Source organism: Canis lupus, chromosome 10 (genome assembly GCF_011100685.1).
Source record: "Canis lupus familiaris isolate Mischka breed German Shepherd chromosome 10, alternate assembly UU_Cfam_GSD_1.0, whole genome shotgun sequence".
Taxonomy (NCBI): Eukaryota; Metazoa; Chordata; class Mammalia; order Carnivora; family Canidae; genus Canis; species Canis lupus.
This window is the reverse complement of record NC_049231.1, coordinates 33,349,110-33,363,229: the sequence shown is the minus strand read 5'-3', so window position 1 is coordinate 33,363,229 and position 14,120 is coordinate 33,349,110. Positions and strand designations below refer to the sequence as shown.

At 42.2% G+C, this 14,120-nt stretch overlaps 1 protein-coding gene across 4 annotated transcripts in view; it reads left to right on the top strand.

Annotated features, from left to right (window-relative positions):
- Positions 1-238: 238 nt before the first annotated feature.
- Positions 239-14,120, top strand: part of POLR3B (RNA polymerase III subunit B) — a 107,401-nt gene continuing 93,519 nt past the window's right edge. For 2 of the 4 annotated variants that reach the window (XM_038550792.1, XM_038550791.1), the window contains exons 1-6: positions 242-481; positions 4,704-4,736; positions 7,734-7,790; positions 7,976-8,040; positions 10,553-10,628; positions 13,964-14,064. In XM_038550792.1, the coding sequence (XP_038406720.1) occupies positions 410-481; positions 4,704-4,736; positions 7,734-7,790; positions 7,976-8,040; positions 10,553-10,628; positions 13,964-14,064 (404 nt within the window). In that variant the 5' untranslated portion in view covers positions 242-409. Of the gene's footprint in view, positions 482-1,327; positions 1,348-4,703; positions 4,737-7,733; positions 7,791-7,975; positions 8,041-10,552; positions 10,629-13,963; positions 14,065-14,120 lie in introns of those variants that run through there. The other 2 variants (XM_038550795.1, XM_038550793.1) reach the window with 2 other exon arrangements.

Sequence of the window (14,120 nt, the reverse complement as noted above, 5' to 3'; positions counted from 1 at the left end):
CGCACAGAGTATCCGTTTACCCTTTTCTCTGGATTATTTAAAACATTGCAAGCAGTAGTGTACACAAACAACAGCGTATATAAACATTACAAACGATAGTGTAGTGTAAAAAATCACAAAACTGGTGTCCATCGTGGGAGAGCCGGCACTAAACCTGTCCTGTGGTTCAGATGAGCTGGCAGAGACCTCCGGGCGACGGCAGGGGGCGCAGGTTCCCGGCTTCGCCGCAGCCACATCCGGGTTCCACCGCAGGTTCGGGCCAGGAGCAGGCGGAACGTTTCTGTCACGCCGCCGATTAACCTCCGCGCGGGGACCGTTTAGGCAGGGGCGCGTCGCTCTTCACGCGTGTTGCAGCGAAAGCGGGCGCGGGGGCTCCGCTTGTTTCTGCCTTGGTCGGGAGCAGCGCAGCATGGATGTGCTCGCGGAGGAGTTCGGGAACCTGACCCCAGAGCAGCTGGCGGCGCCCATCCCCACCGTAGAGGTGAGGGCCGGGCAGGCGGGGAGCGGAAGGGGCCGGGAGCAGCCGCAGGAGGCGTTGCCCCGAGAGCTCTCGCGGCGCGGCGAGCGGGACGGGCGCGGCAGCTCTGCGCATGCCCGGGGCGCGGGGCCGGGTCTCTTCCGGTGCGGGTCGCCGCGTGCGCGGGGAGGGGGCAGCGCCCCTTTGAGGCTTTGCGTGTGTCGCTGCGGCCTGGGTCCTCGCGCCCAGCTGCGGGCCCGGAGCGCATCCTCGCAGGGTTGGGAGGACGCCTTGGGGAGGTCCCACCTCCGCGTCCCGGGCTAGGCATCATTTTAACCTGGAAGTCACTTTCGGGCTGCACGAGTATTTTCAACGCCCTGAATATTTACCCAATATCTTTTGAGTTAAAAAAAAAAAAAAATCTACATTTTGGGGAGTAGCCCCATCTCTTTCATCGGATAACCGGAGGCGAGCCCTACCGTGAGCCGCCTCGTGAGGTTCCGCCGGGGACAGGATTGTGCTCGCTGGAAAGGCTCACGTTACCTCTCTGCGGCTCACAATCGACCGGCGGGGAACGGGGACGTGGACCAGTCCAGGAGGGCTTTAAGGGGGAGGAGCAGGGAGGGTGAGGGTCAGGCCTGCGGCGTTCTCGGGGCCGTCCGGGGGAACTGGAGTGCGGAGAGCGCAGGGAGAGAGACGGGCAGTGAGTAGTGAGGGGGGCGCTCACCGGGGACGCTTTGGACCTTGCGTAGACCTCGGAAGGAGCCGTGCGGGATGCTCTTGAAGGGTCTAAGCCCGCCAGTGACGTGATCTGTGAATCCATTGCACTATAAGAATTTCTTTATAACCATTTGGCAGATTAGTGAGGTCCATCACGATGAGTCCATCAGGTTTGTTTTTTATTTATTTATTTATTTTCAAGATTTTATGTGTTTATTCATGAGAGACCCAGGCAGAGGGAGAAGCAGGCTCCCTGCGGGGAGCCCGATGCGGGACTCGATCCCAGGACCCGGGGATCACGCCCTGAGCCGAAGGCAGACGCTCCACCGATGGGCCTCCCAGGCGTCCCCGGTCCATCAGATTTAGCCCATGAGTGCCTGAAGTACATGGATGATCATCAGGCATTCCTGGATTTTTTTTTTTTTCTTTTCTTTCTTTTTTTAAAACTTGGTTGAAGTTAAGAGCCAGCATTTCCTGACCACGTGCTATGTGACAGGCTCTGGTTAAGCCTAGCGTGCATTGCATTATTTGATTCTCTGAAATAAGTACAATTTTCACTCCATTTTGCCAGTGAAGATTTTTGAGGCCCAGAGAGGTTATGTAATTAATCCAGTGTCTAAAAGCCATTAAGTGGCTGATTTGGATTTTGGATTCTTGACAGTCGGATTTTAGTCTTCATCCTTAGGCACGTCTCCCTAATCGTAAAGGATTTCTATATCTTTCCTGAATTTGCACAAATTGTGAAGGAACCAGAAGCACAGTCCCAGGCTTCTGAATCAGGAATAACAATCCTCTTCCTGGCCCTCTGTGTCCAGTCCACCATCATATCTTTTTTTTTTTAATTCTTTTTTTAAATTTTTATTTATTTACGATCACACACAGAGAGAGAGAGAGAGAGAGAGAGAGAGGCAGAGACACAGGCAGAGGGAGAAGCAGGCTCCATGCAGGGAGCCCGAGGTGGGATTCGATCCCGGGACTCCAGGATCACGCCCTGGGCTGAAGGCAGGCGCCAAACCGCTGCGCCACCCAGGGATCCCCTCCACCGTCATATCTTAAGGGTGCTACCTACTAAATACACTCAAATCTGTTGCTTCATTCTCATTACTTTTGAACTACTACTGTCCTCTCTTCTTACACTGCTGACTTACTTGTCTCACTCCAAGCCAGAGCCCTCAGTTTTATTTTTATTTTACCGTCAGTTTAAATACACAAATAAGATCGTGTTGCTCCCTTGGTTAAAATTCTTCAATCTCTGCCCTGTGCTCTTAGGGCACAATCTAACATCTTAACCATGTTTATAAGGTTCTGCTCAATCTGGCCACTATTTACTTCTACAGATTCCTTTCCCACCATTCCCACCTCCTTCCCCATTTTGCCCTGAAATCTTCATTCTCTACTCACAGTTCCTTCTAGATTTTTCACTTAATCCTTTTTGTAGATTTACATATAATAAAATGCACAGATGTCGAGTGTTCAATGACATTTGTTTTGACAGTTATGTATTCCCAAATAACTACCCCTCAAATACAAGGTCTAGAACTTTTCCATTACCCCAGAAAGTTCCCTTATGAACCTTTTTGAACCCCAAGTACCTTTAGATTAGTTTTGCCTGGCTCCCTTCTTTTTTAGTAGACTGACTTTTTTTAGAGTAGTTTTAGGGCCACAGCAACATTGAGAGGAAGTTACAGGTACATATGTACTCCATATGCCACCCGCCTCCTCTTCTTGAAGAATGTTTTTTACTTTCTCTAGGTTGTTTGCTTCCCTCCCTGACCACTCCTGGTCAATCTTCTTTGCTGAATCTGCCTTCTGCTGCTCCTTTCTGCATGTTGGAGTGTTTGTAATCTCACTTCATGGACTCTTCTCCATCCACACTCCTTAGGTGATCTCATCATTACATGTCTTTAATTGTCCTCCATCCGCTCACCTCTCCCTAAGTTATATCTCTAGGCCACTCTCTTCCCAAGTTCCAGATCCCCATTTGTTGTCTATTTGCCATCTCCCCCTGAATCTCTAATGGGTACATCAAACTTAATATGTTCCCAGCCTGACTCCCGACTCCACACCTGAACCTGCTGCTCAACAGTACCCCAGTCTCCTCCTCTCCATAAATGGAAGCTCTGGGGTGTCAGTCCTGACTCCTCTTTCTCAGAGTCTCTAATGTAGGATCAAGTCCTATTGACTTCGATTGTGCCTCCTAACTACAATTTCTCACTCTCTATACTGTGACCATTGGCCTGGAGTATTTAAATAAACTCCTAAGTCATTTCTCTGCTTCTAACCTTGTCTGTTCTCAACCCAGCAGCTAGAGTCATCCAGTTAAAATGAGTCATCATCACATCACTCTTTTGCTCAGAACCTACTGATGCTTCTAGTGAAAGTCAGTCTTTACAGCTATTGCCAGTCCTGTGTGGTCCTCAGGCCTTTACTCAGAAACTGCGATTCTTGCTTTAGACTCCTTTCTAACCATTTATCGGATTTCCCATTAGCAGAGTAGGTGCTGTACATAGACTTCTTATCTCAAGCCACTTACAATCTCAGGAAGGTATAAAAAGCAGACCTAAGAGCTTGAGCAGTGTGTGAGTTTGAAGTTATTTAATGAAGGAGATAAATATCATGTGTGGTCCTCCTGCAGCCATGAGATGAGCTTTGATCAGGCACTAGTTGGAGAAGAATGGGAGGGAGAAATAACTCTTTTTGGGCCAAGAGATCCAGCTTCCCCAAACTTACTTTCCCTGTCTCAGACTGGCAAGTCCCACTTGCTCAGGAGGTGTCATGACATAAAGTATGAACAGTGCTTGGAACCTTGAGTCATCAAGAGATTAAAGTCTATTCTGCTAAAGAAATTTTTTATATACGTGTACGTATATATATGTGTATATATACATATGTATTTGTATGCACATATATACATATATGATTTCCGTAAAGGTGGTTACAGTTTTTTTTTTTTTAAGATTTTGTTTATTTATTCATGAGAGACACAGAGGCAGAGACACAGGCAGAGGGAGAAGCAGACTCCATGGGCAGCCCCGGTGGCTCAGTGGTTTAGCGCCTCCTTCAGCCCAGGGCGTGATCCTGGAGACCTGGGATGGAGTCCCACGTCAGGCTCCCTGCATGGAGCTTGCTTCTCCCTCTGCCTGTGTCTCTGCCTCTCTTTCTCTTTCCCTCTCTCTCTTTCTCTCTCTTTGTGTGTGTGTATGTGTGTGTGTGTGTCTCATGAATAAATAAATAAAATCTTAAAAAAAAAAAAAAAAAAAGAGGCAGGCTCCATGTAGGCAGCCCAATGCAGGACCTGATCTCAGGTCTCCAGGATCTCACCCTCCGCTGAAGGCAGACACTTAACCGCTGAACCACCCAGGGGTCCAGGTGGTTACAATTTTTAAATTGTTCTTTTCATTTTTGTTTATTTTCTTCTGTTTTCTGTGATCAAGTAAGTTCTTTTTAGTAGACTAAAATAACTTCTTACAAGAATATTGTGGTTGCTGGCACAGAATGCTGATACTCCTCTTGTTTTGGTTCACAGGAAAAATGGAGGCTACTTCCAGCATTTTTAAAGGTAATCATTTAACATTTAATAATAATTGGTTATTTTTTAAATGAAAAAGCCAAGTTCATCTTTTTAAAAATGATTTAGTGTTTATCATCAACTAATAATTTTTGACTTTGCACAACTATGTAATTTGCTATATTTTAGAAATACAAAAAATTATAAGGCAGCTTCCCTGCCTATATCTAAGGTGCTGGTTGGGAGAGTGGTAATCTAATTTTAGAGGTAGGTTGTAGTTTAAGCAGTAGTAAAGTGGTGGTTAGCAAAAGAGTGATGCTATAGGTGGCCAGAGAAGGTCTCTCAAAGAGGTAAGATATAAACGGCATCTTAGGAGGACAGGGTTTGTAAGCTGAAAGGTATAATGCAGAGAGCATGCCATGATAAAAGCACTCAGGGGAGCCTCCACAGTGTTTATAGGAACAGTGACCAGTCTGTGTGGCTGGAATGGATAAGTGGATAGTCATAGGAACTGCTGAATATAAGGTTAGTGGAGGGCTTCAATTCACTTTAAAAGAGCTTATGCTAGGCCGGGGGCGGGTTCCACAATGACAGATCGCTTGACACCCACTAGGATGGCTGTAGTTGAAAAGAAAGGTAATAATAAATGTCGATGAGGATGTGGGGAAATTGGAACCCTACTGGTGGGAATATAAAATATTGCAACTGCTTCGGATAACAGCCTCAAATGGTTAAACAGAGTTACCACATATGATCCAGCGATTCTACTCCTACTTATTTACTCAAGAGAAATGAAAACACATGTCCACATAAAACTTGTACATACATGTTCATCATAGCCAAAAAGTAGGAACAACCCAAATGGAATCAACTGATGGATGGGTAAATAAAATACGGTATATCCATACTGTGGCTCTACAGTGGGCTATTATTTAGCAATATGAAGAAATCAAGTGCTGGTACATACTACAATATGGATGGATGTTGAAAGTATGCTAAATGAAAAGATGGAGGCTTGAAAAATGAGTAAAGTCTTACCTGACTTGGTTGTGTGTTGTAGGCAAAAAGAGAGTGTTGGGGGGTGGTTCTGGGGAGGCTGTCAGGGCCAGATTGTTAACCAGATTTGAAGCCACGTTAAGGAGTTGGTTTTTCTTTTAACAGCAATAGGAAGCTGTTAAGGAGGTTTTAGGAAGAAGAGTGACCCAGGATGATATAAAATGGTAAGAAGGTCAAGGGAAGGAAAGGTTTTTTTGTTGTTTTTAATTATTCCCTTTTTTTTAAGGGACTATATATAAGCAGAGGAGAAAAGGTGGTATTTATGATTCAAAAAAGAGGAGACAACTGATGACAGTCCAAGAAGAGAGTGAGAATTCAGTAGAAACCTAAGTCTGTGGTCATTTCATTCATTCATTCATTCATTCATTCATTCAGTCACTCAAAGTTGAGAATCTCCTTTACTCACACCACAATATATTTGTCCAAAAATATAGGTATAAAGATTTTAATACACAACTGAAGATAGAAACACAAAGTTTATAAGGCTGCCGATGCTGCTGGCCAACTGAATCAAGACTTAGTTCTTAGGCTAGGATGACAACAGTGAAGAGGGACAAATGTAAATCCTTGTACTTGGTTTCACACAAGCACCAAATTAGGTGTATTTGACTTGATAGCATTGCTTGGTGAAAATAAACATTACCTTTTGAGATTTAGTTGATGAGTTAGTAGTGTGGCCTTGATTTTTAAAGATTTTATTTATTCATGACAGACACAGAGAGAGAGACAGAGACACAGGCAGAGGGAGAAGCAGGCTCCATGCAGGGAGCCTGACATGGGACTCAATCCTGGGTCTCCAGGATCATACCCTGTCCTTGATTTTTTTTTTTTTTAATAGAAGTGCTGTAATATCCAGAATGAGGGAGGCCATATCCCCACTGTATGCATCAGATTGTCAAGAACACTGTCAGTGAGTTCAGGGTCCCCATGTTAGAAGGAACATTGGCCACCTGGAGCATGCCCAGGACCAGGCTGATAGAAGGGTCTGGAAGGCATGCATGTGAGACATAGTTGAATAGTTCCTAGTTATCCTGAATGTGACAACATGGAGAGTTGTGGTAAATAGTAAATAAATGGACTGTTGGAGAGCAGGCCTTTCTTTCCAGAGGGACAGTTAAGTTCAAGGGGTGGGACCTGGGGGAAGGGAGACCTCAGATCAGTATATGAGGTTAAATTTTTCCCTCAGTAATTAGGACCGCTTCTAAATGGGATGGTTGCTCTGTGAGCCTGTGAGATCCCAAGAAGGAAGTGTAATTAAAGCAAAGGCTCTGATTATGTGTTAGGATTGTTCTTGCAGTGCTGAACCCATTGTGCTTGAAGAATAAAGTGAAAAAAAAAAAAAAGAACACATGCAGGCCTTTTAAATTCTAGCACTTTAGAGTCCGTGTTACTGTTGCAGTGTTCTCCATAGCACACTACACTACCTCTGCCCGGTTGTTTCCTACTTCTGAGTTGAAAGGAGAGTCTCTGCTGGCTAGTATGTGTTCTTCCATGAATTTCACCTGCCTTTCCATTTCAAATGCCGTGATTTTCAATTTTCTTGATAAAGATCCTCATTTTTTCCCCCTCAGTCTTCTCTAAGTTATCTGAGTTTTGAAATTACCCAGATAGGGGAAAACAGACATTTTGAGGGTTGAGGAAATGATGCTCAATTGCTGTATTTTGTTTCTTGTCTTTTTTGTAAATTCAAAGTATGCAGAAAACATCTTGCCTCATTTGTTAGCTTATGGAGAGTCCTTAGATATGTTCAAATACTCCTACCTTGAATTTTCAGGTCAGATTGATTTTCAGGGAGGAAAATTTGAGTGTGTATTAGCAGGATGGAGGAGAAATGGAATGAGGAAACATAAATGTGAAGTTCCACCAGGTGACATTTGTGGATTTTTTTTTCTCACTTTGGTTTTGAGAAAAATCTGAAGATCACCTGTGGTTAGAGTCTGACATAGTATGCTGTATTGTTGCTAACCTGCTTTCTATTTTTTGTCTGTCTAGGTGAAAGGCCTTGTGAAACAGCATATAGATTCATTCAACTATTTCATTAATGTGGAGGTAAGCAGCAGGGCCTAGAAGCAGAGAGAGGGGTGCCTGGTAGGCTCATCAGGGTAGCAGGTGACTTGATCTCAGAGTTGTTGAGTTCGAGTCCCTTGTTGGGCATGGAACCTATTTAAAAAGAAAAGTAGAGATGAGAATTGATGGAAGCCAGAAATGCCCTAATGGTGCTCTTTCCACTGTAGATAAAGAAGATCATGAAGGCCAACGAAAAGGTCACGAGTGATGCCGACCCCATGTGGTACCTGAAGTAAGGAGTCATCTACTCTTGCTGCTTTGATTTCATCTAACATGTTTAAAAGTGAATATGGTTGTTAACCAAAAGCCTATCAAAATAACTGTCTTTATCTGGTTAATAAGAAAAGCACTCAATTTTTAATTGGTAAACTAATTATAACAAGTAGAGTTATGTTTGAGAAGTACTGAAACTGAGGTTTAAACACTTTTTAGAACAGTTTTTAAACTTAGAGAAAATTACCAACATAGTACAAAGAGTTCCATATTATCCTTTGCCCAGCCTGTGCTAATATTAGCAGCTTACATAACCAAACCACATTAGAAGACCCAGGCAATTAGCACCAATATAATACTGTCAACTACTCTGCACGTCCTATTTCAAGCTTTCCCTCTCATGTCTTTTTTTCTGGCCCAGGCTTCAATCCAGAGCCCGACATGATGATTAGTTCTCACGTCTCTTTAGCCGCCTCCAGCCTGTAACAGTTCCTCGTACTTTCTTGGTCTTTTATCACTTTGACACTTCTGAAGAATTCTGATCCATTGTTTTGTAGGAGGTCCTTCAATTTGGGTTTGTAAGATGTTTGCTCGTGATTCAGTTGGCTTATGCTTTTTTGGCACAGAAGTAATGTTTTGTGCCATCTTCACTGCATCATATCAGGGCTACAGATGTCAGTATATTTTACTGTTGGTGGTTTTAACTTTGTTCACTTGATTAAGATGGTATATGCGTGTTTGTCCACATATGTATTTTTCCTTTTGTAACAAGGGTCTTAGGGGGAGATCCTTTGATACTATACAAATAGCTTACACACTAATTTTAGCATCAAGGATGGTTCTTCTAACAGTTACTGCTGTATGTTTACCTATTGATGAGGCTTTCTTGTCATCGTTCCTTATACATTCATACTAGAATTTTATTGGAAGGAAGAGCTTTTTCTACCCTGCACCAGCCTGGAATCATCCATTTCCCCAGGAAGCCCTAATCTCCTTTTCTGGACAAGTGTTTAAAAACCAAGATAGAGATATTAAAACCTTGGTAGATGGAGCAAGGAAATATGTGTGTGTTTGCTAACATGCATGCACACATCCATATTTCCATATCCTATCCATTTTTATATAAAAAACCAGCATACTGATACCTCCAATTTCTGTTCAACTCCACGGGACTCATTCTAACTGACCTCTTTCCTTATTTGTAACTTCTGTCCCTAAAATGAAAAACCTGGCTCTCATTATCCACACTATTTGTACCTATTTATTCAATCCTAGAATATGCATATTTCAGAATTGCTAATTGATAACTCTGTGAGAATAAAATTTGCTAATTAGAGTACAGTATCTGTACATTGCTTTTTTGTCTTTACCTCTACAGTATCCAAGCAAAATATTGTTTCCAAAGCAACTTAGACTTGTTTCCATTCTCACCTTCTCAATGCAGTTATGTTATTCATTTGTAAGGCAGTGCCATTTGTATTCCATTCTGGGTCCCATTCTGCATCCTGGTAGATTTTAATTATGCGTTTACTTTTTGAGTGTGTGAAACATGGTTGTAAGAGTTAGTCCTTTAGAAAAAAATACTTTCAGGAAATTGTCACCCTTTCCAGTTCTTTCCACCCCTGTTGTCAGACACTCCCAGTAGGTATCCAGTCTCGTTAGTTTCTGCTTTCTTCCTATTTCTTTTGCTGTAATGAGTATATACAGATGGTCCCTGATTTACAGTGGTTCAACTTTATGATGGTGTGAAAACTAGATACATTCAGTAGAAACTGTACTTTCAATTTTGAATTTTGATCTTTTTTTTTCCCAGGCTAGCAATATGCAGTACAATCCTCTTATGTTGCTGGGCAGCGTGGCCACAGCCCCCGGCCAGCCCCACAGTCACAGGGATCAAGAACCGACACTCTTAAAATTGTTTTTGTTTTTCACTTTCTGTATAGTATTTAGTAAATTACATGAGATAGTTAACACATTATTTTAAAATAGGCTCCGTGTTAAATGATTTTCCCCTCCTATAAGCTAATATAATTATTCTGAGCGCATTTAAGGTAGGCCAAGCTAAGTTATGATGGTTGGCAGGTTAGGTATATTAAATGAATTTTTGGCTTAATAGTCTTTTCAACTTACAATGTGTTTATTGGGCTGTGACCCTGCTGTAAGTCAAGGAAGAGCTGTATTTTTTTCCCCTTTATAACCTCTTATTTCTTACATGAATAATAGTTCTTTTCATTAAATATCATCTCTAGAGAGCTATCTTTGCAGTATTTAAAAAAAATAAATTTACAGTAATTTCTTAAAGACTTCGATAGTTTTTTCCCTCCTTCATAGAGCTATATGTATTATCATGTCAAGAAGATCTCCAATTACAGTTTTTGACGTTCTTAGCAAGGTAAGTATTTATAATATACTCAAGTATAATATACTGATTATACTCAAAGTATAATCCTTGTATTTGGGAAGAAAATAGCTTGTTTGTTTGTATGTTCTTTGAAAAAGTATAATTGGTAATGGAATAATTTGCTTTTCAGGTATCTTAATATCTATGTGGGGCTTCCTGATGTTGAAGAAAGCTTCAATGTAACTAGACCAGTATCCCCTCATGAGGTAATTATCTACCTTACTATAATTGTATTTGTTTGCCTTGACTCATGGAGTCTGTGCTCTTAACATGTGAGCTTTTTAAAAAAGATTTTTAGGTCTATATTTTTGCAAGGGGGTGGGGGAACACAAGCACACACGTATGTGATCATGAGCAGAGTGGAGGGGGCTGGGCAGAGGGAGAAGCAGACTGCCTGCTGAGCAGGGAGCCCAATGTGGGCCTGGATCCCAGGACCCTGTGATCAGGACCTGAGCTGAAGGCTGACGCTTTACTGAATGAGCCACCCAGGCGCCCAACATATGCTCTTAAAATGATTTTAAAACAAGGAAAAAATATCTCTTATGACATAAAGATGACCAAAATAAATTAGCACTTATATAATACTGTATTAGGAAACAGTTTTGCACTAGTTTATTATTTAATCCTGCACTATTAGTTAATCTGCACTGTTATATAACTTTGTCCTATGTACATCCGTGCTTCTGACTTTTGAGCAGCCTCTCCATCATCCCCTGCCCTGGCCAGCCACTTTTGCCTAGTGCAGTGTGCGGTGCATTTGTAGATATTACTGAGCACATTTTTTGAGAGTCAGGCATTGTGTTAGGCAGGGGAGACCAAGGACAGGAGTTCACAGTCTGGTAGAAGAGATGGATAGGAAGAAAATTTAACTACCAGGATTTTAACAGACCTAAAGGGTTATAGAACAGGCCTATTTATTGGCTTTTAACATGTTCTAGATTCCTCTGGAAATTCTTCCACTTAATGTCCATAATTTGGAATTGATTTAGGAAAGAAAATGATTCTTGTAGATTTATCTAGTTTGTGTTAATGTAAAGCTAAACTGTAAAGCAATTAGGGAAAGTGGCAGAGGACTCTATTAAACAACAAGTAAGTTGTTAGAATGTTAGGGTTGTTGTCTGAGCAAAGTTAGACAGGAAGTATGATCATGGAACCAGACATTTCACACAAGCTAAATGTTAGTGTTATTTAATCGCCAAGTATTGAGTGTCAGTTGAACGTTTATTTTGTGCCTCCGCATTGAGAGATACCAAAGAAATGAGACCCTGTCCTTCCTCAAGGAGTTCATACTCTGTGGAGAGAGTAAAATAACAAAATACATGAAACAGACAGCAGGGGTTGCACACTGGAATGCCCAGGAGGGTGAGGTAGGCATGGTAGGTGACGTTGTATTGAGTAGGAAGTGGTGAGGTGTGGAATGTTGGGAAGCATGTGCCCCACTTTGGCTTTCCCCACTTCCCCATTTCATGTTGCTGGAGTTTTCCAATTTTTTAAGAACTATGCAGCCGATTAGCAATTTCTAAGTCATCTTCTGAACTGCATTACTGAGTGTAGAGAAGAGAGAAGACAAAGTGGTTTGAAGTAGTTCGAGAAGCCTGAGGCCACAGTTGTCATAATTATTCTTCCTGATGTTGGAAGAAACACATGGATGTTATTGCAGTTAGGGAGAGAGGGCACAGAGATTTCTTGGAGGGATTTTGATCCTTGGAGAGGCAGGGAGAGTGGGAGAGCAGCCGGGTGGGCAGTCAGGGTACCTACAGTAGGAGTGGTGGGATGCTGATTCTGCAGATTCCCCTGAGCAGTTCTACTCCTGTGATGACAGAGAGACAGAGCGGGAGAGAGGGAGCTCACGGGGGTTCTTTGGGGCCTCTGGAAAGGGTCCCCATTTTCACCACATTTATCAAATTTTATTTCCATTTGAAGGAGAGGAGTTTGTTGAAACACAAATGTTTGGGGGTGCTGGGTAGGTCAGTTGGTTAAGCATTTGCCTTCTGCTCAAGTCATGATCCTGGGGTCCTGGAATTGAGCCCCTGCATTAGGCTCCCTGCTCTGTGAGGATTCTGCTTCTCCCTTTCCCTCTTCCCACTTTTGCTTTCTCTCTCTAGTTCACACTCTCTCTCAAATAAATAAAATCTTAAAAAAAAAAGAAAAAAAGAAACACAAATATTTGCCCATCATGGGTGTTATGTTAATTTTTAATTTTTTAAATAAAAATGGGATATTATTTATGTAATACTCTGTTGCCAGACACTATTCCAAATATATATATATATATATATATATATATATATATATATATACACCACATACATATATATAAAACCTCTTGGGAATTAAAACTATTCTCATCCCCACTTTACATACGAGGAGACCAAGACACAGAAGGGTTATTCAAAACTTAGGTGGTAGAACCAGGATTTGAGCTCAGGCAACAGGGTGCACACAGAACCTCTACACATATCGCCTTTGGTGTGGCCTGAAGATGGAGGCTCAATCTAATTAAATATAAAATAAACAATTTTTATTCAACATTAATAGAGATATCTAATATTTTAAGATCCCAGGCCCTGGAAAAGAAATAAAAAGTTTAAATCTGTCTTTGGTTCAGATGAAGGCAGAGAGAGGATGCAGTAACATGAATTGTATGACTGATGTTACTCTCTTTTTGAGAATACAAGCCACTGATGACCATCAATAAAACAGGGACGTTGGGGCACCTGTGTGGCTCAGTGGTTAAGCGTCTTCCTTTGGTTCAGGTGGTGATCCCAGGGTCCTAGGATTGAGTCCTGCATCAGGCTCCCTGTGGGGAGCCTGCTTCTCCCTCTGCCTCTCACTCTGTGCCTCTCATGAATAAATAAAATAAAATAATAATTTTTAAAAAATTAAATAAAGGGGACATCATAAAAGATTTTTGCGGGGTTTGCTATGTCTGATCATGGCTCAGGTAAGGGCATCATTGAGCTCATTATCACTTTGTCAAACTGACACACACACCAGTAATTTCTAAAGTTCCCCAAATGGTGCAGAAATTGTTAATATGATGTGATGAATGATTTGTGCTATAGGATACCACTTGTTAAGGAATTCTGTGATAGAATTTATTTGGAAAATAAAAGGAAGTATAGTTTAATTTTTTTAGTTTGTGTATGTGTATACTTTAGGCATTATACTGGTGGTTAACTTTTTGAATAAGGTAACCACATTGATTACTTTCCATGGACCAGATTTTCAAGGAACAATCTAATTGCTTCAAAGGTGGGAGCAGACCGGTGATGGGATCAGATAGCGAGAAGAAAGTCAGCACCATATTTATTTCATGTCTGGGCTGGCAGGGGCAGAGAGGCCATGGGGCTGTCTAGATCAGTGGCCAGCATCATTCCCCCTATGGAGAAGGTAGGCTCATCACTCCCAGCATCCTTACGGCAGCACATTTAACAACTCAGTTCAGTGTGGGCTATACTTGTACTGGAAATGTGGCTCTTGGAGGCTTCAGGACCCTTTTCGAGGGAGGAGAAGCAGTGACTGTCTGATTATCTTTCAGTGCCGTTTACGGGATATGACGTACTCTGCCCCCATCACCGTGGATATTGAATATACCCGAGGCAGCCAGAGGATCATCCGTAATGCCTTACCAATTGGCAGGTGAGAAATGATGTCTGGGTTGGAGCCACGCTGCCTGCATTCTAGCCCTCTGGGGT